The 24,611-nt window shown below is 36.7% G+C and overlaps 1 protein-coding gene across 14 annotated transcripts in view; it reads left to right on the top strand.

Moving 5' to 3' along the window:
* FOXJ3 (forkhead box J3) overlaps positions 1-24,611 on the top strand; it is a 203,745-nt gene that overhangs the window by 111,077 nt on the left and 68,057 nt on the right. For all 14 annotated transcript variants that reach the window (XM_055255474.2, XM_055255483.2, XM_055255480.2 and 11 more), the window contains one exon: positions 6,906-6,980. In XM_055255474.2, the coding sequence (XP_055111449.1) occupies positions 6,906-6,980 (75 nt within the window). The remainder of the gene's footprint in view (positions 1-6,905; positions 6,981-24,611) is intronic.

Here is a 24,611-nt window from a genome sequence, read left to right on the forward strand (position 1 = left end):
GCCACTGTTGCTTAAAAGGACTCAAATAGAATTTTAGTAAACTCCCTTTCATTTTGTGTCAGGGCCTTGAAGGGAGATTACATATTAAAAATACCTCTTTGGATATTCCATAATTGAATGATTTTGTATTCTGAACTAGAGGAAAAGGAATTAAATTTTCAGGCTCTGTGCAATGGGGGCTCGTGGCCCATGCCTATAATCCCAGCAGTTTGGGAGGCCAAGGCAGGAGAATCACTTGAGACCAGCCTGGGCAGCATAGCGAGACCCTGTCTCCACAAAATAAAAAATAAAAAAGAAATTAGCCGGGCATGGTAGTGTGTCCCTGTGGTCCCAGCTACTTGAGAGGCTGAGGTGGAAGGATTGCTAGAGCCCACGAGGTTGAGGTTGCGGTGAGTTATGATCATGCCACTACACTGCAGCCTGGTGACAAAGTGAGACCCTGTCTCCAAAAGAATAAAATAAAAAATAAAATTTCATGGTATTCACTTTGAGGAAAGTTAACTTATTAAGTTGTTGAAGTTTAGGAAAATTTAAAAAAAGAAAAATACAAAAGTGGTGTGTGGGTGTATTGTGCTACTTTTTGTGTGGGTAAAAAAGGAATAATATACATTATGTGTTTGCTCATTGTTGTGAAAAGAAATTTAGAAATTTAAACTAGAAATGTATTTAATATAATTACCTCTAGGGGATAGGTGGGAGCCAAGGTGGAAAGGATGTAGAAGGAAATAAGATTTTGAGTATATCTTTTTATATAGTTTTAACTTTTGAACGCATGTACATGTTTTACATATTTAAAAAAAATCAAAAGGGATGAAAAAAGGAAACCCTCAAAGAGAATGCAAGCAGAAACAAGCCTAACAGTGTTTTGAATTAATAATGTGATCACACAGAAAAAAGCAAATTGAAGAAACTTTTGGTATATACCTTATATACCTTCATGGCATACATTCCAAGGCCAAAAATAGTTACAAAGAAATCATCAACTTAGTAGATTTGTGTTCGGTAGTGGAACTTCAGTAGAGGCAGTCTCTATCTCCAAAAACCCCTAGGAAAGAAGCTGGGAGGGAAGAAGTTAGAAAGTTGAGAGCAATTCTGAAACCATTTTAGATAGGGTAGAACAAATGAATACTTATATTGATTTTTGGGGGGACCTATGGGGACAGAAACCAGGACTCACAGAAGAAAGAATGGATAAGAATGTAGCAGTTGGTTGGATTGGAGGTGGCAGTTTAAACTCAGCTTTAAGATAAAAATCACATAGAATGCTTTTAAAATTAGAATTGTCAGGTCACTACTCCAGAGATTTTAAATTAGGTGCCTTGGATAGAGCCTAGGAATCTGCATTAAAATAACATTTCAAGTAATTCTAGAGCAGATAAACTGTAGTTTTGAGAAACTGCTTTTGGGGATGGTGTTTTTAAGGCCAATCAGCATGACTTCATCATATTGATTGATTAGGTGATTGAAAAAAATCACCTAATTATTTCTGCCTCTCCACTTCACCAACTTCTTTTCTTGGGGTTGTGGGAGATGGGGACTACCCAAGCTGTACAGAAGTAACCTCTTTTCTTTGTGGGTTTTATGTGTATGTACAAGTCTTGGCTTTCGTATCTCAGTGTTTTTACATTCTAAATAGGTTTTTGATGTCTTTTTTCCAACAGATATGTGATTACCCTTTGAAAAACATTGTATCCTAGCTTTTGGGTTAAAAGACAAGGTTCCTACCCTCATGGAATCTGTTTACATTTTGGTAGAGAATACAGCATGGAGGGGGAAGACCATTAAACAAACAATTGCACATGTGATGAGAAATTCAGGATGACGAAGATTATTACAGTGGAACTTAACTAATCTGTGAACACCAGAAAGGGCTTCCCTAAAGAACTGAAGTTTAATCCAAGAATGAATTGAAAACTGAGTAGATTGATTTAGGTGAAGAAAATGGAGTAAGGCTGGAGGCAGTAATCTTTGCAGATGTAGCAACTTGTGGAAAGCTTAGAACCTGAGAGAGAACATTGGAGGGGATGAATGTAGAAAGCAAGATAGGGTCAGATCATGAAGAGTCTTTGGAGGCTTAAGAATATTAGATTTTGTCCTAAGTGCACTGGAAGTTTTTAAGTGAAGGGGTAACACCAAAATTGCATTGTGAAGACATAACTCTCTGCAGGGTGGAGAATGATGGAAGCAGGGCTGAGAGGAAGGGAGACACCAGTTAGGAAGCTGTTGTACTAGTTTTGCTGAGACTGGTTCCCTGGACTGAGGTAGTCACAGAAAAGATGGGGTAAGATTGGCAGATCTAAGGTAGGCTTAGTAAGATTTAGTGATAGATTTGTTTTAGATGGTAAGAAAGAGACAGGAGTTAAGGATGTTTTTTAGGTTTCTCATTGGAGCAGTTATGTGAATAATAATGTCTTTAAACTGAGAAGGGAAAACTGGAATAAGATCACATTGGGCATAAAGATTGAGTTTAGTTTTAAATATGTTGAGTTTGAGGAGTTTCTGGAGATGTGCAGTTGATAGTTGGAAATATACGTTAGGAACTCAGGAGAAAGGTCTGTGCTGGATCTAGACAAATTTAAGTGATTTATCACAGGTGGCCATTGACTATAGATGAGATTGGCTAGGCAGCAGATGTAGAAATGAAAAAGACATAGGGCAGAATCTTGAAGATTTCCAACATTTAAGCTTTTTGTAGAGGAGGAAGACTGTAGAGGTGTGTACTTCTTTGAAGTGATGAGTTCACACTGGGCCATTTACTAATGATACTTGTTTCTTCCGACCATCTTGATTTGTATTTTACCCTCATCTTGAACTTTTAAGTTGGGTAGGTGAACTAGTTTGTCTGATGCCTCTTTCTTTTTTCATGTCTTATTTTAGATTTGAATTGTGTATTTTTTATGATTCCATTTTATCGCCACAGTTCTGTTATTAGTTATCCCCTTTCTAAATTTTTTTAGTGATTACTCTAGGGTTTACTATATACATCTTAGTTCATTCAGGCTGCTATAACAACAAAAAGAAAACCAAAAACATAGAGGTGGGGGGCTTACAAACAACAAACGTTTATTTCTCATAATTCTGGAGGCTGGGAATTCCAAAATCAACACGCCAGCAGATTCTGGTGATGGCCTGTTTCCTGCCTCATAGATGATCCCGTTCTCATTATAACCTTACATGGTAGAAAAGGGAAATAAACTCTCTGAGGCCTCTTTTAGAAACACTAGCCTCATTCATGAGGACACCCTTCATAACCTCATCACCGCAAAGGCTCCACCTCCAAATATCATCACATTGGGAATTAGGTTTCAACATAAGAATTTTGAGGGGATGCAGATATTCAGTTGATTGTAACATCTTTAAGTTACTGCACTCTACCTTCAGATAGTATTATACCATTTCATGTATAATGTAAGAATTTTATAAACCACATCTTTCCAGTTCCTTTGACCCATCCTTTTTGCTATTGTTGTCATACATTTTACTTTTACATAGTTCCAAACTCCATAATAAATTATATTTGCTTTATACAATTTATTTTTTATGTTTTACAGTCTGAATATCTTCATACAGTTTTTTTTTAAAAGCATTAAATCTACCTTCATTTTTTACCATTTCTGGCACTGTTCATCTATTTTTGTGATCTGCATTTTTGTTTGATTTCATACTTCTGCCAAAAGAACTTCCTTGTAAGAGTGTCAGTGAGCCGAAATGAATTTTTTCAGCTTTTGTTTGGAAGTCTTTATTTTGCCTTTATTTTTGAGAGATATTTTCACTGCACAGGTTTTTTTTTTCTTTCAGTATTTTAAGATGTCACTCCATTGCCTTCTGGCTTGCATAGTTTTTGAGAAGTCCACTGTAATTCTTATCTTTATTCCTTTATATGTAATCTGCTTTCTCTGGCTGCCTTCAAGATGTTCTTTATTTTGGTTTTTAGCCCTTTCACTGTAATTAATATGGGGTTGTGGATTTTTACTTTATTCTGCTTGGTGTTCTCTGAAATTCTTGCATATTTGGGTTGATGTCTTGCATTATTTTTTGAAGATTCTTGACTGTTAGTTCAGATTTTCCCTCTGCCCCGTTCCTTTTTTTTCTTCTTCTGGGACTTTAATTGCATTTATCATCACACAGTTCTTGGATGATCTGTTTTGTTTTTGTTTTGCTCTTTGTGAATGTGCCAGTCTCCGTTTGGAAATTTCTGTTACTCTACCCTCAAATTCTCTGAGCCTTTCCCTAGTTGTGTCTAGTTTAATGATGAGCCCATCTGAGAAATTTTTAAAATCTTTAATCATGTTTAATGTTTTTTATTTCTGTCATTTATATTTGTCTCTTTCTTTAGTTTTCACATTTCTGTTGAAATTCTCCATCTTTTTATGCAAGCAAGTTGTCCACTTTTTTCTGCTTGACTCTTTAACATATTAATCATAGTTATTTTAATTTTTTTTTTCTGATAGTTCTAACACCTGAGTCTTCTCTTGGGTTTTGTTGATTATTTTATCTCTTGGCAGTAAGTTTTCCTTTCTTTTCTATGTCTTGTAATTGTTGACTGAGACCCGATATCTGTGTAGAATGGTAGACGTTGAGTTAAATATTACTTGTACTTGTGAATGGACAAGCATCTTTTTTCTCAGGCTGTTCTTGTGGGGATTGAGTCAGTCTGTCAGTAATTTGGATTTTTTTAATTGATGTCTTTATCTTCAGTATACCACAAACTTTACATTCCTCCAGCAGTGAGCTCCTGTTAACTTGTGCTTGCAGAGGGTGCGGTAGGATTTTTTTGTTTTTTCTTCTGTTTAGATTTTAGTTGTCTCTGCCCACCTTTTTATACATGGGGATTTCTTGTCCCTTCTCTGTCAGTAGACTGCGTTTGCCTGTTATTCAGTGCTATGCTTTTGGTAGAGGCAAGGGGTTTTCTCTGTTGTGTTGGCCCAGCCTTAGTTTTATGCAGACCCTTGAACTTAGGGTGGGCTTTTTCAGTGTTTCTTTCCCTCAGCCAAACTAGTCTTGTGTATCTGTAGTTACTTTTGGGTGAGAGTTTCGCACCTCTTCTCCAGGTGTAGCAGACCTCTACATGGTATCTGTATAGGATCCTGGGCCCAAGGTAGTTTCCTATACCTCTCCCAGAGTTCAAGGGATTTGCTTCTACTTTTCCTCCAGCAGCAGAACATCTTTGCCTATGTGCTGGGTAAGGGTTTCCTATCCCTCCCTAGAGGCACCAGGGTTTTGTTTCCATTCTTCCCCCAGAAGCAGTGAATCTTTGCCAGAGTCCTATGGGTGAGAGGTTTTGCTGCCTTTACTGCAAACTTGTTTTTTTGCTTTGTAAAATCTGTGGAAGGTTGGTGGGCTTTGTCTCCTCACTGCCTATCACTGTCAGTCACTTTCTTCCTGTTTATGCCACTAGGGGAGACTTTCTTGGGTCTCCTTTCCTACCCCTGTTCTTTCTTAGGAGCACATGGTAAAGGCCTATGGAGAAGAGCTTAAGAGTATGTGGGAACTTCTCTTGTGTCTGGGGTCCTTGTTGCTCTAAAGTGACAACCCCATGCTTGGCCTTTAAAATTTTAGCTAATTTCTTTTTAACTGCTTGGATGGTGGCCATCTCTTTTTCCTGTGCTCTGCCAAAGGTAATTTAGTTGTATGTCCAGCTTCTCATTGAATAGCCTTGCTCCTCTTAGGAGTGTGGTTTGGTTGCCTTGCAACCTGAGCTCTCTGATGTGGCTTAGAAATAGTTTTTGTTTGTTTTTTTAAAGCTTACCTAGGGTTTTCTCTTTGGGAGAGAGCATCATTCTTTGTAGCTGTTTACATCCCAAGCATAAGTTTTAAATTTCTGCTTTGGTAATAAGATGGTCTTGAATTTATATTCTGTAGTCATCTTTTTAAAACGTTTAAAATTCCAATATTGTGCCTAAGGGAGAGAAGTTTTATTATAGGCATTCTTGTTAGACTACTGAATTTTATATTAAAAAATAAAACATTATGCCAAAATATCCCAGAAGGTACCATTCTAAGTAATGGCTAAATGCAGTTGGGCCTCTTCTCTCCCAAATACTAGCCATTTGGGAACAAACAAGATAATTTGAGAATGGGTTTTGGAGCAATTAATTGAGAAGAAATGGACTTTGGGGCATATTTTGTAAGAATTGGGGTACAGTCCTACTTATTCATGAATAAATTTCTATTTCACAGACTGCAGGTTTCCAAGGGCGTTTTCCTGCCACCCACCTTGGGTGTTCTTCCCTGCTACAATGAGGAATTTAGATGTTCTTCCCAGCTCCCTGTAGCCAGTATCTTTCCATGTGGTTTTCTTTTTTACAGATTGCGGTGAGAACCTAATAGGGTTCTGTATGTTTTTTTGTAATAGAGCAGGGAACGTTTTTTTAAAACATTTTTTAAACTAATTAAGTAGTGGTAATACATGTGTCTTGCAGACCATTTGGACTTTGCAGAAAAGTGAAGAGAAGAAAATAGTCATCATCTTTAATTTCATGTAGAGTAACTCTAACATTTTGCATTCTGGCTTATTTCCAAGAATAAATAAATAAACTTAAAATAAGTACCACAATTAAAGTCATGGTATGTATCATAATATGCCAATTTTATATTTGGAATTTAATATTTAGCATTACATTAGAGGCATCTTCCTGTATCAATAAAAGTCGTAAACACTTAAAATGCTACATATATACATTTTATGAAATCCTCTAGAAATTATTTTCCAGTAACAGCTTCCCCTTGTAGCATTCATAATTTGAAAGTCAGAAAGATTTAAATTTTAAGCTGATTAAAAAGTTTATTCCATTTGTAATTGTTTTGCAAAGCATAGAGATGTTTAGATTTCTAATTCTGTTTTTAAAGTTGGGTTATGTTTTTTGAATTTTATTGACCTTATGGCTTTTCTTCTTTAATTCCAGAATTCCATACGACATAATCTGTCATTGAACAAATGTTTCCTTAAAGTGCCTCGATCTAAGGATGACCCTGGAAAGGTAGGATTCATCTTCTTAAAACAGTTGATTTCTTCAATATGTCACTTGTCATGTTTGAGTTAAGAACTTTTCCAGTTCATTGAATAGGAACCTCTGCAAAATAGTAAGTCCTCCCCAACACTGCTCTAAAGCTTGTTAGAGAGTTTTAACCTGTGGGAAGCTAACTAGTGTATAGCTGTTGCACACCACAGCACTGTTATACTTCGCTGTTTCTAATCTAATCTTTGGTTGAAGTATTGTGTATTAAATTAAATTTGGTGGTTGAGCTGCTTGTCAGGAACCATAATTAATTATTACATATAAGGGGTCCATCTCTGTGTAACTGGCAAAAAGTGGAAGTATTCTTACACTGGAATAAAATAGTTTCTCTGTTATTAGTCCATTTCTGAGTATAATCAAGAAGAATATTCTCTACTTGACTCTTCTTATCTCCTGACACCATTGCATTTTTCACGTTTTTAGCATTTTTTCTATGGTGACTCCCCCCTTTTTTTGTTGTTTTAATAGCTAGTCAACTATAGTGTGCCCTGAACTTGGTACTAGTTGCTTGGTTTCTGAAACTTAAGAGTACTTGGTTGTACTGTATTTGGTTGTCAAGGTAAGTTACTAGATTAGGGCTTTGAGACAATGTATTTATTGGGAAGCACGATGCTTGCTTAGGTGGCTAGACTTCTTATATTTGTTTTTAGGCTAACTGATTTTGGAAGAATCTTTCTAAAATGTAAGCCTGGTTATGTAAGCACCTTGCTTGAAAGTATTCCTTAGTGTCCAGGAGGTGTTTACTTTCTCTTCTTGTAAAATATTCTTGACTGTTTTTTTCTCTATCTGCCTTTCCAGCTATAATTCACCTCATTCAAGACTCATTGTGAAGAACTACTTGAAGTTTTCCAAACATGCCATTCATATGGTCTTCTGTACAAATTTCCTTGCTTTACTTGTCTAGACTGCTTCTTATCTTTCAGTATTGAGCTGCAACATGACTTCTCTGAGGCTTTTTTGTTTCCCCATACTTCAGCTGAATTTGTTGCTCCCTCTTTTGAGTTCTTTTTATTTTGTAGCGACCGTCATCATTGTAGTAACTCCTAATTGGACTCTCAATGGCTGGGCTCGATCCCTCCAGTTTATATTAACTTTCACATAGTAGGCAGCAATCTTCAAAAAAAAAAAAAAGGAAAAAGTCAACCTACTCATATGGTCTCTTTTTTTCAAGCGCTTTGTTAGTTATCTACTGCCCTTAAAATCTAAATTTATGCAAGTAGGGATCATGTGTATCTTGTTCACTGTTTAGACCCAGTTGCTTGCACAGTGGCTGATGGCACTGAGGAGACACCCTTGTTGAATGAATGAATATACTGTATTCTCTGTTAGACTGTTAACTTCTTGAGGTTAGAGATGAAGAGTTATTCGTTTCCGTCTTTAAGCAGTTTTTCTGAAGTAATGAACATTTTATAGCACTTTTTATCATCTATCTGCTCTGTCAAGTTGGTTCTCAGTAAGATTGAACAGATTATTATAATAGTCTTGTAAAAAATTGTTTCTCTATGTTTTTAACTTTGAGATTCTGAATAGGAATTGGTGCACCTTTTCCTTTAAAGAAGGCTTATTACAAAAAGATAATTAGATTTTAAAAATAAATTACCACATTTCCTATAGGCAATGAGTATATATGGATCAGACTGAAAAATATTTTTAAGAGACTTTAGAGATTATTTACTAGAGTCCTGTGAAGTTACTATTTGGGTTCTGTAAACATTTTGGTTCTGATTGGATTTTTGAATGAATTTGAAATAATTTAAAAAAGTTAAAAATCAATACACATGAATGCTTAATTCTGTCATGTGCTTGATTTTAACCAATTGGAGACTCTTAAAAATGTATCATGTCAGCTATTTTTCTTTTGTGTAGAAGTTTAAGCTTTTGTTCATCTTTAATATATGGGGTAAGACAGATGTGGAAAACATGTTAACTCTTTGCAATTCTTCTTTTTGAATCAGGATTCTCAATGTGCACCTAAAACAAAATACAGAAATAAATTGAGTCCTGAGAGGCTAATCAGAGCTTTCATCTTTTACCAGTAGTTTTCAGTTTTAAGGTTTTGTATTTATTAAAACACTTCATTCTTATTGATTTTGGTCATAATAAGTAAATATCATACATTTGATTTTATAAAGTACATTTGTAGTAGTAATTTTTCTTTTCAGTCTCAAAGTGAGGTTTGTTTTATTTGTTTGTTTGTTTGTTAATTTTGAGATGGAGTCTCACTCTGTTGCCCAGGCTGGAGTGCAGTGGTGCAGTCTCAGCTCACTGCAGCCTCCGTCTCCCAGGTTTAAGCAATTCTCCTGCCTCAGCCTCCTGAGTAGCTAGGACTACCGGCATACATCACCATGCCTGGCTAACTTTTGTATTTTTAGTAGAGATGGGGTTTCACCATCTTGGCCAAGCTGTTGTCAAACTCCTGACCTCAAGTGATAAAACCACCTCGGCCTCCCAAAGTGCTGGGATTACAGGCGTGAGCTGCCGTGCCTGGCCACAAAGCAAGGTTTAAATACATTTTTCTCTTTGATTTTGGTCAGACATAGATGTAAATTTGGTCTTATAAAATACATTTGTGTGAATAAAGTCATTTTTGATTTCCAAATGAGATTTTGTTCTTTAAGAAAACGCGAAATTCCACTGCTTTAAAAAAGCTTTGAAGACTTCAGCTCAAGCCCATTTCGTAAAAGAAGAAACTAAGGCCAGTAGATGAGGAACAGCTTGCTCAGTTCAGTGTGGAATTAGAACCCAGGCATATTCGCCAGACATACTTGTCAGTCACAGAAACTCAATACAAACTAACTTAAGGGGAAAAGTACTTAAGGAAGAACTGGAGCCAGGTTCTTAAATTATATCACCAGGAATGTCTCTTTTCATCCCTTAGTTGTGCTAACTTCTCTGATAGCTTCATTTTCAGTCCAAATTGTGGCAGATATGTCTTTCAGCAGCTTCTGGTTTATATTCCATCAGCTGAGTAACACTTAACAGAGAGAGTATGCCTGGTGTTCACCCCGTCACCCCCCAAATCACCTGGAATTACAGAAAAAGTCTCAGAATGAATGCTGAACAAGCAAAATACACTCGGTTTCTTAGTTCTTAGATTAGTACTTTTTCCATGATATCAATCTTCCTTGAGAGGGAGACCAAAATGTTAGTTAAGTTTTGGTACTTATGAATTGTTTTTTCTTTTTGTATTACAGTGTTTCCTGACATTTGAGGAGCTTTTTCAAAACCACCCTCACCACAGTGGGAGAAAACCATTGAGCCAAGGTGGGGTGGGAGTAGATTTTGGTCTTGGGTATGGGATGGACTTTATAACCCCTTAGGATTTTGCTAGCTGCTGCCATGACTTAGGTCAAGAGGTAGAAGTAGCTCGTATAGCATCTTCTCTGTATTTTCACGATACAGCTTTCTGTTCGTTGTATTACCAGAGAGGTGTGAAGAACAACCTAATCTTGAAGTGTATTGTTGAATCGTAGATGTTTTTATGTGGCTATCTATTCCTTACTTAATCCTTCATTTTCAAGAAGATTGTGTCGTAAAAGCCCTTAAAATTTGGTACCCTTTATGTACGTTGGTAGTCTGAGATTCATTTTCCCCACCTCTTTACAACTAATTTCAAGCAGCTATGTTACCACTTTATTTAAAAAACACACACACACACACACACACACACACAAAATGAAATTCAATTTTGCATTCACTTTGCTGCTTTTTTGGGGACAGATTTATTTTTCTTTTCTCTTGATTACACCCTTTTCACCCTGTCTAGATATTCTGCAGTCTATCTCCATTTTTTAAATCCTGTCTTTTATGTCTTCTCTTTTCATTAGTTCTGTTTTCTCTATATTTGTCTTTTTTTAAAATTCTTTGGGTTATAAGTCTTACTGTGTAATTCATACATGTGTCTTAATTATCTTAAAGGTAAATATTTACATTAGGGAAAAACAGATTACTGGCTAAATGTAGTTTAAAAAATATAATTCTCTTTCTCTGCTTTTCAGCTTAACCTTTTCTCAATTTTGTTTCCCTTTCTTCAGTTCAGAAAAATGATCTTTGATTTGAAAGGAACTAAAGGATTATAGGGCTTAGTTTCAACACTTATCTAAACTTAGTAGCAGTGGGCTCTAATAGAACTGAGAAAATAGCTAAGAAGTTTAAAACCACATGAAGGCCACCTGACTATCCTGGGGAAATAACTACAGTTAATTCATAGAAGAGTTTTTAGGGGTGTGGGGGTTGGGGAATCTTTGTCTTGCCTGGGAATGGGAAGTTGTAAAGCCTCAGTGACTGTAGAGATTGGGGTCTCCTGGTTTGTGAGGAAATAACAAATTCACTGCTAAGAGACTAACTTTTGAAACTTAAAGGACTGTGATTTTTTTCTTTAAAAATTTCTTTTGAGATAGGATCTTGCCCTTTTGCCCAGTGCAGTGGTGCTCTCATAGCTTACTGGGCTCAGGTGATTCTCCAGAGTAGCCAGGACGACAGCACATGCCACCATGCCTGGCTAAGTTTTTGAAATTTTTTGTGGAGATAGAGTTCTCACTATGTTGCCTAGACTGGTCTTGAACTCCTGGCCTCAAGTGATCCTCCTGCCTTGGCTTCCCAAAGTGTTGGGATTAGAGGTGTGAGCCACCACGTCTCACAAATTATGAATTTTTTTCTATTCCTATTCTGTAGCTTAGTATAAGGGACCATAACATAGTTGACTGATCTTTCTTTTCAAAGGGTATTCTTTTTTGGGGGGCTATGTTAGTATTATGTTGTATGTATTTGTAAATTGCTTGTTAATCTCTGATATCCCATTTTGGTCATTTTCTTTAAAAAATATGTAGAAAAACTGGAGAGGTTTGAGGGAACATAAAATATGACATGAAATGATGAACAGTGTTGTAGGAGTCATAGGTGTTACCCTAAAGAAGGAAGATAAGAGTATAATTTTAATGCTAGTCTTAAGTAAATGCATGATTTTTGTGAAGATGATGATGACTGCTTATCTGTGTTTCTGTACAAATTAAACAGAAAGTAGGACTGAAGGATAAGCAAGAGTTTGGTTGGACCGAAATAAGAATGTCATATTTATTGAAGTGAAAAATCACTGATACAGCTTCCCAAGGGAGACTTTAGAGTTTGTCACTTCTGAAGCACTTGAATAGATGAGGTTGCTAGCGTTTGTCATTTTAACTCATGGTAGATAAGAACTCGAGTTGAAGGCTAGAAGAGGATATGATCAAGTTTAGCTGAGGGACGAGTCAGAGCAAAGCTGGGTAGAATCAGGAATTAAGGGAATTAATATAAGTACTAACGTGAGATCCAAGAGTGAAGAAATGGATTGGTGCCATTGAGTGATTGTCGAGACAGAGGTGAATTATGAATGTGAGGCATTCCATTAGACAAACCAAGGTTAGAAAGCCAAGGTATTCAGAAGATTAGAAAGATTGAGTTAGATAGAAGTGAGAGTGATTCAGGGACATAACACTGCAGAAGCTGAAAGAAGTGTTGGCCTAGAGCCCTGACGTTAATACTGTTTGAGCAGTGTGGTTGCAGCTGCCTTTTGTTTAGACATAGAGTGTTCTCTGTTCTCTTTTTAAAGTTGGAAGAGAACGTTTTGTTGTTGTTGGCCTCTTTTTTCTTTTCCAGATCTAAACTACTTTAAAAAATGATATTATACCTAGGAATTAAAAAAAAATTATGTATGGTAAAATTTACTCTTTGGTGTTTAATTCTATTAGTTTCGACACACAGTGTAACCATCACTGTAATCAAAATAGAGAACAGTGTTCTAGATTGTCACTTGGTAGTCAGCCCTGTCCCTCATCCCCAGGCCTTTGCAACTACTGATCTGTTTGTGTCCCTATAATTTTGCTTTTTCCAAAATGCAATATAAATGAGACTCATATAGCACATGGCCTTCCGAGTCTGGCGTCTTTGCTTTAGTATAATGTATTTGAGAGCCATCCATGTCATTGTGCATATCAGCAGTTTTGTTTCATTTCATTGCATATATTCCATCATAGGGATTTGTCAGAGTTTAGTTGAAAGACATGTTTTTGCTAGTTGTGTGATCATTTGACCATCAAGTTACTTTCTTTTCGGCTTAGACTTGACAGATATTGAGCTATAGCACTCAAGTAGTAACATAATAGTCATGTTAGCTGCCTTGTGAGTGGATTATGTAGGTGAGCCATCTGTTTCTTGGAAATTCGTTATGATATAGTAAAACTTTATCTCTAACTTAAAGTTTCTAAAAAGGATTGATTGGCACTATGATTTAAAAGCCAGATATGTCTGTTAATCCCTTAATAGGATATACATTTTAAGTATCTTCAACATTTAGGGGAATTGTTTACTATACTACAGTCAATATGCCAATTACATATTTTAATCCATTAAGAGTAAATTTCTTAATACTCTCTCTAGACTTAATTTGATGATCAATGTATTTAAAAGTAATAAAAACTTGTATTTGTTCAAAAAAGGTATTTCAAGGACCTAAGCAGGCATTGGAATGGTTGTTATCCACATGTTCATTCAGTCAACTAGCCAGACAAGCAGCCTGCCTTTGAGTACTTACTGTGTGTTTGACCATTCATAGTCTATTTTTGTGGTCTCAGTAGCTATTTAACCTATTGTCCAAGCCAGAAACTTCTGAGAATGAAAGGGGTGCTATTCTTAACTGTTTAGGGAACAGGTATAAAGCAGGATTGAAACTCAAAGTATGGTTGCTCTAGATCTGTGGTGCATGCAAATGCTGTGCCTGAGCAGTTACCAGGAACAGCATCCTAAGAAGTTGAGAGAAAACAAGGCAAACAAATCTTTTGAAGTTGGATTGCCAGAATAAACTGGGAGAGGTTAAAAAAATAAAAGATGAAGGCATGGTATAAAGCCAAAGAAGTCAAGGACAAGAGGAATCCAGCTCCTGAGGTGTGTGCATTGAAAGCTAAGGAAGGGCAGAGAATTGTCTATGATGATTCCCTTTACCAATGGGCATATACTTGGCAATAGTAATAGATTTCACCATTTGGAATGGTTAGCTATTTATGACAGGGACTGCCCTCCCCAGGAGTCTGAAATTAATATTAGCATTTTTGGTTTATTTGTACTTAATCAGGTAATAGCTTTTTTGTTAGGCTATTTTCAACCTAAGATAAACATGCAGGGTACTTTGTGTTGACATAAAATTTTAGCTAGAAATAAAGTTTTGGAATAGTTAAAATGCACTTTATTTGAAGTAATAAATAGTTTATAATGATGGGAATAAAGACATTTAAGTTTATTGTTGATCTTTGACACATCTTCATTTCTGATGCATTTTCTTTTTTTTCTTTCTTTCCTTTTTTTTTTTTTTTTTGAGACAGAGTCTCACTCCATCACCCAGGCTGGAGTGCAGTGGCATGATCTTGTTTCACTGCACCTCTGCCTCCCAGGCTCAAATGATTCTCCTGCCTCACCCTCCCCAGTAGGTGGGATTACAAGCATGTGCCACCACTCCTGGCTAATTTTTGTATTTTGTATTTTTTCTTTTTTTCTTTTTCAGTAGAGATGGGATTTCACCATGTTGGCCAGGCTGGTCTTGAACTCCTGACCTCAAATGATCCACCCGCGTTGGCCTCCCAAAGTGCTGAGATCACAGGTGTGAGCCACCGCGCCCAGCCATTTCTGATGGATTTTCTGTATCTTGATAACCTTGATTTTTTTCTGAAGTTTATGAATTGCTGGTATTTGTTTGCTCTCTTCTACTTAACGGTGACACCTGGTTAGATCTTTTCAGTTGGGTGCCACTTTCCTCCCTTATGGAATTAACTTCTGTTTTAGGGTATCTTGATTGATTTTTGGAAAATGTGGTCAAAGTTGTAGAATTCTTGTTTGTGATCTTTCTTTGGGATTTTACAGAGTAAGCCACTGCAGTCTTTTCCGTCAGAAAGGACATTACTGTGTTGTACTAGAATTGTTGATATAAATTAATGTCTGCATCTGTATATTGCTTTAAAGAATTTAGAGCCATTTTACATGCATTATCTTGATCCTCAAAATAAGCCTGTGGTCAAGCCCCAGTTTTAGATAGTGATCCTTGAGTGCATAGCAGATTTTTTCCATAAGTTCACATAATAGAACTACATGTAAATGGAATCATTCAATATATACTCATTTGTGTCTTTCACTCAGCATAATGTCTATAATGCTGCTACATATATCACTTGTTTGTTTCTTATTGTTAAGTGGTATTCCATTGTATGAATCTGTGACAATTTGTTTATACATTTATTTGTTGATAGACACTTCAGGTGTTTTCAGTTTTAGGCTATTAATAAAGAATTACTAGTAAATTCTTAAGCAGGTTTTCCATGGACATGCTTTCATTTCTCCTGAAGGATAGAATTATTGGATCAGAGGGCAGATGGAAGGTTAACTTTATAAGAAACTGCCAAACCCTTTCCCAAAGTGGTTGTGCTATTTTACATTCCCAACAGCAATACCTGAGGGTTGCAGTTTTGCTTCCCATGGCCAACAGTTGATTATTACCTGTCTTTATAACTGTAGCCATTCTGCTGAGTGTGAAGTGGTATTTCATCATGGTTTTGATTTGAATTTTCCTGATGGCTGTTGATATTGAGCATCTTTTCATGTGCTTCCTGGGCATTTGTATATCTTCTCCTCTGAAAGTTCTTTTAAAAGTCTTTTGACTTAGAAAAAATTGGTTGTCATTATTACTGAGTTGTAAGTGTTTTAAAAAATATATTCTGGATACAAGTCTTTCCTTAGATTTCTGTTGTTTAAATGTTTTTTTTAGACTATAGTTTGCCTTTTTGCTTTCACAATAGTGTTTTTAAAAGTAGAAAATTTGAATTTTGGTGAAGTCAAATTTATCAATTTTTAATTTAATGGTAAGTGACTTGTGTGTGCCGTCAGGAAATCAAATACAGTCGTGAAGATTTTCTTTTTAAGTTTTATAATTTTAGATTTTGTATTTAGGCCTATTGCAAATTGCTATTTATGTATAGTATGTTTATTCTTCCGGATAAATTGTTCTTTTATCTTTATGAAATGTTCTTCTTAATTTCTTTTTTTTTGAGACAAAGTGTTGCTCTGTTGCTCAGGCTGGAATGCAGTGGTACGATCTCGGCTCACTGCAGCCTCCATCTCCCAGGTTCAAGCGATTCTTCGGCCTCAGCCTTCCGAGTAGCTGGGACTACAGGCACGTGCCACTATGCCCGGCTAATTTTTGCATTTTTAGTAGAAACGGGGTTTCACTATATTGGCCAGGCTGGTCTTGAACTCCTGACCTTGTGATCCGCCTGCTTCGGCCTCCCAAAGTGCTGGGATTACAGGCATGAGCCACCGCACCCGGCACTTAATTTCTTAAAACCTCTTTGTCCTGAAGCCTACTTTGTCTGATACTAATTTAGCCATTCCAGCTTTCTTATGCAACATCATGGTGTATCTTTTTCCAGTATTTTGCTTTTAGATTGTAAACATCTTTGTGTTTAAAGCGTTTGTCTGGTAGATAACATGTGGCCATTGGCTCTTGCTTTTAAAATTGTCCAATGATCTCCACCTTCTATTTAGACCACTTAGTCTTTGTATTTAATATGATTATTGGTATTGTTGCTGTTTGTTTTTCTTTTGTTCTTAATGTTGCTTTATTTCTGCAACCTTTGGGGTTAATCAGATAGTTTATAAGATTCCGTTTATTTTGTCTCTTGACTTCTTAGTGTCCTCTTTTAATTAGTTTTTTAGTAGTCATTCTAGAGCTTAACAATATGTATCACCAACTTATCAGAGTCTATTTGGAGGTAATATTATACCACCCTCCACTTCATACTTTACACTTTATACCACCTACTCTACCTCTTGCCATCCATTTAAAAATGTATTAATGTTACAACAGTATAATTTCATTTATCTACATTCCTTTCTTTGTGCTATTGTCATATCTTGTGCTTCTACTTATACCGTAAATCCCATCTTAGGATTTGTGTTATTTGCTTTAAATAGTTAGTTGCCTTTTAAGGAAATTACATTGGAGGAAATATTTTCTTAGTTATTTACCTTTTCTGATGTTCTTTCCTAGAAATCTAAGTTACCATCTGGTATCCTTTCTCTTCAGCCTAATAATATCCTCTGGCAGTTCTTGTAGTGTAGGTCTGCAGGCAACAGATTTTATAGGCCTTTGTTCATCTGAAAATATCTTTATTTCATCCTCAGTATACTTTTTTCTGGGTATGGATTCCTGGGTTTGCAGGGTATTCCCACTTGTCAGAGTTTTGAATATATTCCATTTTGAAGATGTTCCATTGGCCTCCATTATTTTTTATGAAAAGTCAGCTGTCATTCTTTTTTTTTTTTTTTTTGAGACGGAGTCTCGCTCTGTCACCCAGGCTGGAGTGCAGTGGCGCAGTCTCGGCTCACTGCAAGCTCCGCCTCCCGGGTTCACGCCATTCTCCTGCCTCAGCCTCTCCGAGTAGCTGGGACTACAGGCACCCGCCACCACGCCCGGCTAATTTTTTTGTATTTTTAGTAGAGACGGGGTTTCACCGTGGTCTCGATCTCCTGACCTCGTGATCCGCCCGCCTCGGCCTCCCAAAGTGCTGGGATTACAAGCGTGAGCCACCGCACCCGGCCTGTCATTCTTACTTTTATTCTTCTATATGGAATGAGTGTTGCACCCCCAAACCCCTGCCACTTTTGGTAGCTTTCAGTAATTTTTCTCTTTTTCTTTGGATCTCAGCAGTTTGACTGTGATATGCTTTGATGTAGTGTTTTTATATTTATTCCAGGCCTGCTAATCTAGAATCAGTAAGAAGAGGCTTTCATCCAAATTTGGGATGTTTTCAGTTATTATTTATTAAAAATTCTTTTGGCCCCATCTTTTTTTCTTTTAGAGTCAGTTATAACAAGACATGAATTTTTTTCACAAGTCCTTGAGACTTAATTTTTCTCATCTTTTTGTTCTTCAGATTCGTTAGTTTCTGCTGATCTATTTTCAGGATCTCTGACTCTGATTCTGTCTAATCTATTGGTGAATTTTTATTTCAGTTACTGGACTTTTTTTTTTTTTTTTGAGATGGAGTTTTGCTCTTGTTGCCCAGGCTGGAGTGCAATGGCATGATTCTCTGCTCACTGCAACCTCTGCCTCCTGGTATAGCCTCCTGAGTAGCTGGGATTACAGGCATGTGCCACCACGCCCAGCTAATTTTGTATTTTTAGTAAAGACGGGGTTTCTCCATGTTGGCTGGGCTGGTCTTGAACTCCTGACCTCAGGTGATCTGCCCACCTCAGCCTCCCACATGCCCGGTCTACTAGACTTTTTAATTATACAGCTTCCCTTTGGTCCTTCTTGTGTATATGCATAGGTAATTGGTAAAATGGATTCAAGCAGTTGTTTTGATGCTAGAGAATTAGGACTTACGTGATGTCCCTGACCAGTTATTTAATAGTTCCTGGACATGAAACATGCATAGGAGACTCTGCTTCCCTTTGGGGTTTTATTTTAAGAGGGTATGAAGTATTAACCTTATCTGTATAGTGTTTAGCAATCCTGTGAACTTAATTCAGTCTCATGTGATTCCTTCTGTCATCACTGATCTTTTCAGATTCTGGTTTTTATATGAAAACAAAATAATTAGAAGAGTTGAGATTTAAAAAAAAAAAAAAAGATTTTAACAATAAATAACCTGAAATACTATCTATGTCCCTTTCAACTACTCTCCTCTAGTCTCTGTTTACTTTTTCTGTGCCTTCTTCTACATTGCTGCCTTAAGCTATGGCACATGAGTAAAAACACAAGTCTACTTCTGTGGCCCTATTTTCAAGTCCAGGCTCCAGCTTCATGCTTCTAAACTTTATATTCAAGCTATACTGTACTATTTTTCTTGCATTTATGATACACGGTATCTAAATAGTGTTTCATTTTCGTTATCCTTTAAAGCCCAACTCACATTTCAGTATAATAACTCAGAAAGGAAGTTATTTTCCTTTTTTAACCTACTCCAACTTTTCAAAATTAATTGCTCTTTTCTTTTTGCTCCCATGGTTCTTGGAGAATTTCACTATTACAGCTCCCGAATGATGTAGCTGTCTATGTATTGTTCTGTTCCATTCAATTGTGAGTTTTTCGTTACAAGGATTAGGTCTTTGACATTTTCATACCTCCATCATACCCAGCAGTGTCTGATACACAGTAGATGCCCAATAAATGTTTATCTCAAAAGTGATGTTTGTCTTTTCCTAGTTAACTACGAAGTCGTGGTTCTATTCTCAAAGAAACTTTTCAAATTGTATGTTAATTTTTTGCCATTTTAAGACTGGTCTTTGAATGTTCTAGAAATTGTCACTTTGCTTCATTTTACTCAGACTTTGATTTTTGATCAGTAGGTTGGGGCCAGGGAACTTATTTCACTTCTTGACATTGATTCACATCTACTTTAAATTTGGGAGAATCTTTTGAGTTCTTAACCTTCATGTAGGTGAATTCCTTGATTTTTCTCTTAATGACTACTTTAGGTAACTTTTATCACAGACTAACATGGTCCAGAGGAGAGCCAGGAATCAGCTAGAGATCAGGAGCCTTATACCCAAAGAAATATATACTCATTTATGTCTATTTCTTTTACTCAGCATATCTTTATAATCATTCTGTTATAAAGATACATGCACATGTATGTTTATTGCAGCACTGCTCACAATAGCAAAGACATGGAAACAACCCAAATGTCCATCGATGATAAAGAGAATATGGTACATATACACCATGGAATACCATGCAGCCATAAAAAGGAATGAGATCACATCCTTTGCAGGGACATGGATGAAGCCGGAAGCCACCATCCTCAGCAAACTAACAGGGGAACAGAAAACCAAACACCACATGTTCTCACTCATAGTGGGAGTTGAACAATGAGGACACATGAATGCAGGGAGGGGGACAACACACACCGGGGCCTATCGGGTCTGGGGGAGCAGCAAGGGGAGGAAAAACATCAGGACAAATAGCTAATGTATGCAGGGCTTAAAACGTAGGTGACGGGTTGATAGGTGCAGTAAACCACCATGGCACATTTATGCCTATGTAACAGACCTGCTTGTTCTGCACATGTATCCCGGAACTTAAAAAAAGAGAAAAATCAGGAGACTTGAGTTCTTTCTGGACAATATCACTGGCTTTGCTATGTGAAAGGTGACTTTTGACTGTATTGGACATACTCTGTGTTTGATTAGAGCCTGTTGATTCCTTTTTCTCTTAGATCAAAAAAATGTTTTTTATTGAGATAAAATTTACATACTATAAATGTCTTTTTTTTTTTTTTTTTTTTTTGAGACGGAGTCTTGCTCTGTCACCCAGACTGGAGTGCAGTGGCACAATCTCGGCTCACTGCAAACTCCGCCTCCCGGGTTCACGCCATTCTCCTGCCTCGGCCTCCCGAGTAGCTAGGACTACAGGTGCCCGCCACCACGCCCGGCTAATTTTTTGTATTTTTAGTAGAGACAGGGTTTCACCGTGTTAGCCAGGATGGTCTCGATCTCCTGACCTCGTGATCCGCCCACCTCAGCCTCCCAAAGTGTTGGAATTACAGGCGTGAGCCACCACGCCCAGCCAATGTTGTCTTTTAAAAGTATATAATTCAGTAGTTTTATTATAATTGCAAAGTTGTGCAATCATCACTACCAAATTTCAGGACATTTTCATTTCATCCCTCCCAAAAAGAAACCTATCCATTAACAATCTCACCATTTCCACCATCTCAAGTTCCTGGCAACCACTACATTACTTTCTGTTTCTGTGAATTTGCCTATTCTGGACATGTTACCTATTTTGGACATTTCATATAAAATAATTATATGTGGCATTTTGGGCTTCTTTCACTTAGCATAAGGTTTTCAGGGTCATCCATATTGTAGCATGTGATAGTACTTCATTCCTTTTTATGCTAGAATGATACTCCATTGCATAGCTGTACCACAATTGTTAGTCTCTTTATCCAGCTGAAGAACATTTAGATTGTTTCTACTTTGAAACAAAAATGCTGCTGTGAGTATTTGTGTATACACTTTAGGATAGACTCAGTGTTTTTATTTCTCTTGTGTATGTTTCCAGTTTTTTAGGAATGGAATTGCTGGGTCATATGTTTAATCTTTTGAGGAACAGCCAGCTTTACCGCTTACATTCGCACAGTTTTGAGGGTTGCAGTTTTTCACATCCTTGACAATAGTAGTTATTGTCTTTTTTATTGTGGTCATCCTTGTGAGTATAAAATGATACCTCATTTTGTAATGGTTTTTGATTTTCATTGGATTAATGGCAGTTGATGGTGATCAAATTTTGATGTGCCTGTTGACCATTTGTACGTCTCCTTTGGAGAAATGTTTGTTTAGATTATGTGCCCATTTTAAATGGAATTATTTCTCCCTTATAACTCAGTTGTAAGAGTTCTTTATATATTTTAGATACAGATCCTGTATTGCTTATATAATTTGCAAATATTTCCTTTTATTGTGTGGTTGTATTTTTTTACCTTAAAAAATTTTTAAAACTTTTTAATTGATACATATTATTTGTGCATTTTTATGGGGTACTTGTGGTATTTTGTTACAGGTACAGGATGTGTAATGATCAACTTAGGGTAATTAGGGAATATATCACCTTAAGTATTTATCATTTTAACGTATTGGGAATACTTCAAGTCCTCTTTTCTGTTTATTTTGAAATAAACAATACATTGTTGTTAATTATAGCCAGTCTACCCTGCTTTGGAACTTGTTTCTTCTATCTAACTGTATGTTTATACCCATTAATAAACTTATTTTCACCTGGCACTGCTACACTCTTCCCATCCTCTGGTGACTGTCATTCTGCCCTTTACCTCCATGAGATTAACTTTTCTACCTCCCACATAGGAATGATACTATGTGATATTTGTCTTTCTGTGCCTGGCTTCACATACTTTCAGTTCCATCCATGTTGCTACAAATGACAGGCTTTCATTCTTTTTTATGATAGTATTTCATTGTGTATATATACCATACGTTCTTTATCCCATTCAGCCATTGATGGATATTCAGTTTGATTCTACGTCTTTCCTTTTATGAATAGTGTTGCAGTAAATATGGGGTTGCAGGTATCCCTTTGATATAATGATTACTTTTTCTTTGGATAAATACCTAGTAGTGAAATTGATGCTTCATATGGTAGTTCTATTTTTAGTTTTTTTTTTTTTTTTTTTTTAGAAAGCAACATACTGTTTTCCATAATGGCTGTACTAATTTACATTCCCACCAAAAGTATATGAGAGCTCCCGTTTTTCCACATCCTCTTCAGTGTCTGTTATTTTTTTTGTCTTTTTAATCATAGCTATTCTAACTGCTGTAAGAGGATATCACCTTGTGGTTTTGATTTGCATTTCCTTAATGATTATTGATGTTGAACATTTTTTTCATATACCTGTTGGCCATTTATATGCCTTCCTATGAGAAATGCCCATTCATGTTTTTTTGTCCACTTTTTAATGGGTACGTGTGTGTGTGTGTGCGTATGTGTATGTGCATGTAAATAATTATTGAAGTTGAGTTCCTTGTATATTCTGAATATTAGTCTCTTGTCAGATGAATGGTTTGCAAATATTTTCTCCTACCCAACAGATTGTCTCCTCACTCCGTTGATTATTTACTTTGCTGTGCAGAAGCCTTTTAGTTTAATATAATCTCATTTGTTTATTTTTGTTTTGTTTCCTGTGCTTTTGAGGTCTTAGTCATAAAATCTTTGTCTACTCAGTGTCCTGAAATATTTCCCCCGTGTTTCTTCTAGTAGTTTTTTAGTTTTGAGTCTTTCATTTAGGTCTTTAATACATTTTGAGTTGAAGTTTGTTTATGGTGAGATACAGGAGCATTCTTCTGCCTATGGACATTCACTTTTCCTAGGACCATTGAGTTTTTGGGGGGAGTCTTTAGGTTTTTCTAGATGTAAGGTCATGTCATGTGCAAAGAGGGATGATTTGCCTTCCTCTTTTCCAGTTTAGATGCCTTTTATTTCCTTTTCTTGCCTGACTGTGCTGACTAGGACTTCAGTACTATATTGAATAGTAGTAGTGAAAGTGGGCATCCTTGTCTTGACCAGCTTTTAGAGGAAAAAGTTCCAGCTTTTCCCAGTTTGGTATGATGTTAGCTGTGGGTTTGTCGTAAATGGTCTTTATTATGTTGAGGTGTGTTTTTGAATTTCATAAGAATTCTTGAGAATTCTTATGAAATGATGTTGAATTTTATCAAATGCTTTTTCTGTATCTGTTGAAATGATCATATGATTTTTGTCTTTCATTCTGTTGATGTGATGTATTAGGTTTACTGATATGCCTATGTTGAACCATTCTTGTATCCCTGGGGTAAATTCCACTTGGGCATGGTGTATTATCTTTTAGATGTGCAGTCGGATTTGGTTTGCTAATATTTTGTTGAGAATTTTTGTGTCTGCGAACATCAGAGATAATTGGCCTGCAGTTCTTTTTTGTGGTGTCCTTGTTTGGTTTTGGTATCAGGGTAATGCAGGCCTCATAGAATGAATAAAGGAGAATTCCTTCCTCTTTAATTTTTGGGAACAGTTTGGGAATTGGGTTAGTTCTTTATAAGTTTGGCAGAATTCGGCACTGAAGGCTTTGTAATCTTAGGCTTTTCTTTGTTGGGAGACTTTTTTTTTTTTTTTTTGAGACGAGTCTCAGGCTGGAGTGCAGTAGTGCAGTCTCGGCTCACTGCAACCTTCGCCTCCCGGGTTCAAGCGATTCTCCTGCCTCAGCCTTCTGAGTAGCTGGGATTACAGGCGCACGCCACCATGCCCAGCTAATTTTTGTACTTTTAGTAGAGACGGGCTTTCACCATATTGGTCAGGCTCGTCTCGAACTCCTGACCTCGTGATCTGCCCACCTCGGCCTCCCAAGGTGCTTGGATTAGAGGCGTGAGCCACTGCGCCTGGCCAAGACTTTTAATTACTGATTCAATCTTGTTACTTGTTACTGGTTTGTTCAGATTTTCTATTTCTTCCCTGATTCAGTATTAGTAGCTTGTATGTGTCCATGAATTTATTCATTTCCTCTCAGTTTTAGAGTTTGGTAGCATCTAGTTGTTCATAATAGTCTGGTGATCTGTATTTCTGTGATATCAGTTGTTACATCTTTTTTGTTTCTGATTTTGTTTATTTGGGTCTTCTCTCTCTTTTTTTTCTTGATTAGTGTGGCTGTCAGTGTATTGATTTTTCTTAATGTTTTCAAAAAACCAACTTTTAGTTGATAGTTTGTATTTTTTAAACCTATTTTGTTTAGTTTTGCTCTGACCTTTATTATTTCTATTTTCTTAATTTTTTAGATTCAAGGTCTTGCTGTATTGCCCAGTCTGGAGGGAAGTGACATGATCCTAGCTCATGGCAGCCATGGACTCCAGGACTAACAGGATACCTCTCACCTCAGTCTCTTGGGTAGCTGGGACTATAGGCACATGTCACCATGCCAGGCTAATTTTTAAATATTCTTTTAGAGATGAGATCAGCCCATTGCCCAGGCTGCATTATTTCTTTTCTTCTATTAATTTTGTGTTTGGTTTATTCTTGTTTTTCTGGTT

This window comes from Symphalangus syndactylus, chromosome 12 (assembly GCF_028878055.3).
Source record: "Symphalangus syndactylus isolate Jambi chromosome 12, NHGRI_mSymSyn1-v2.1_pri, whole genome shotgun sequence".
NCBI classification, from domain to species: Eukaryota; Metazoa; Chordata; class Mammalia; order Primates; family Hylobatidae; genus Symphalangus; species Symphalangus syndactylus.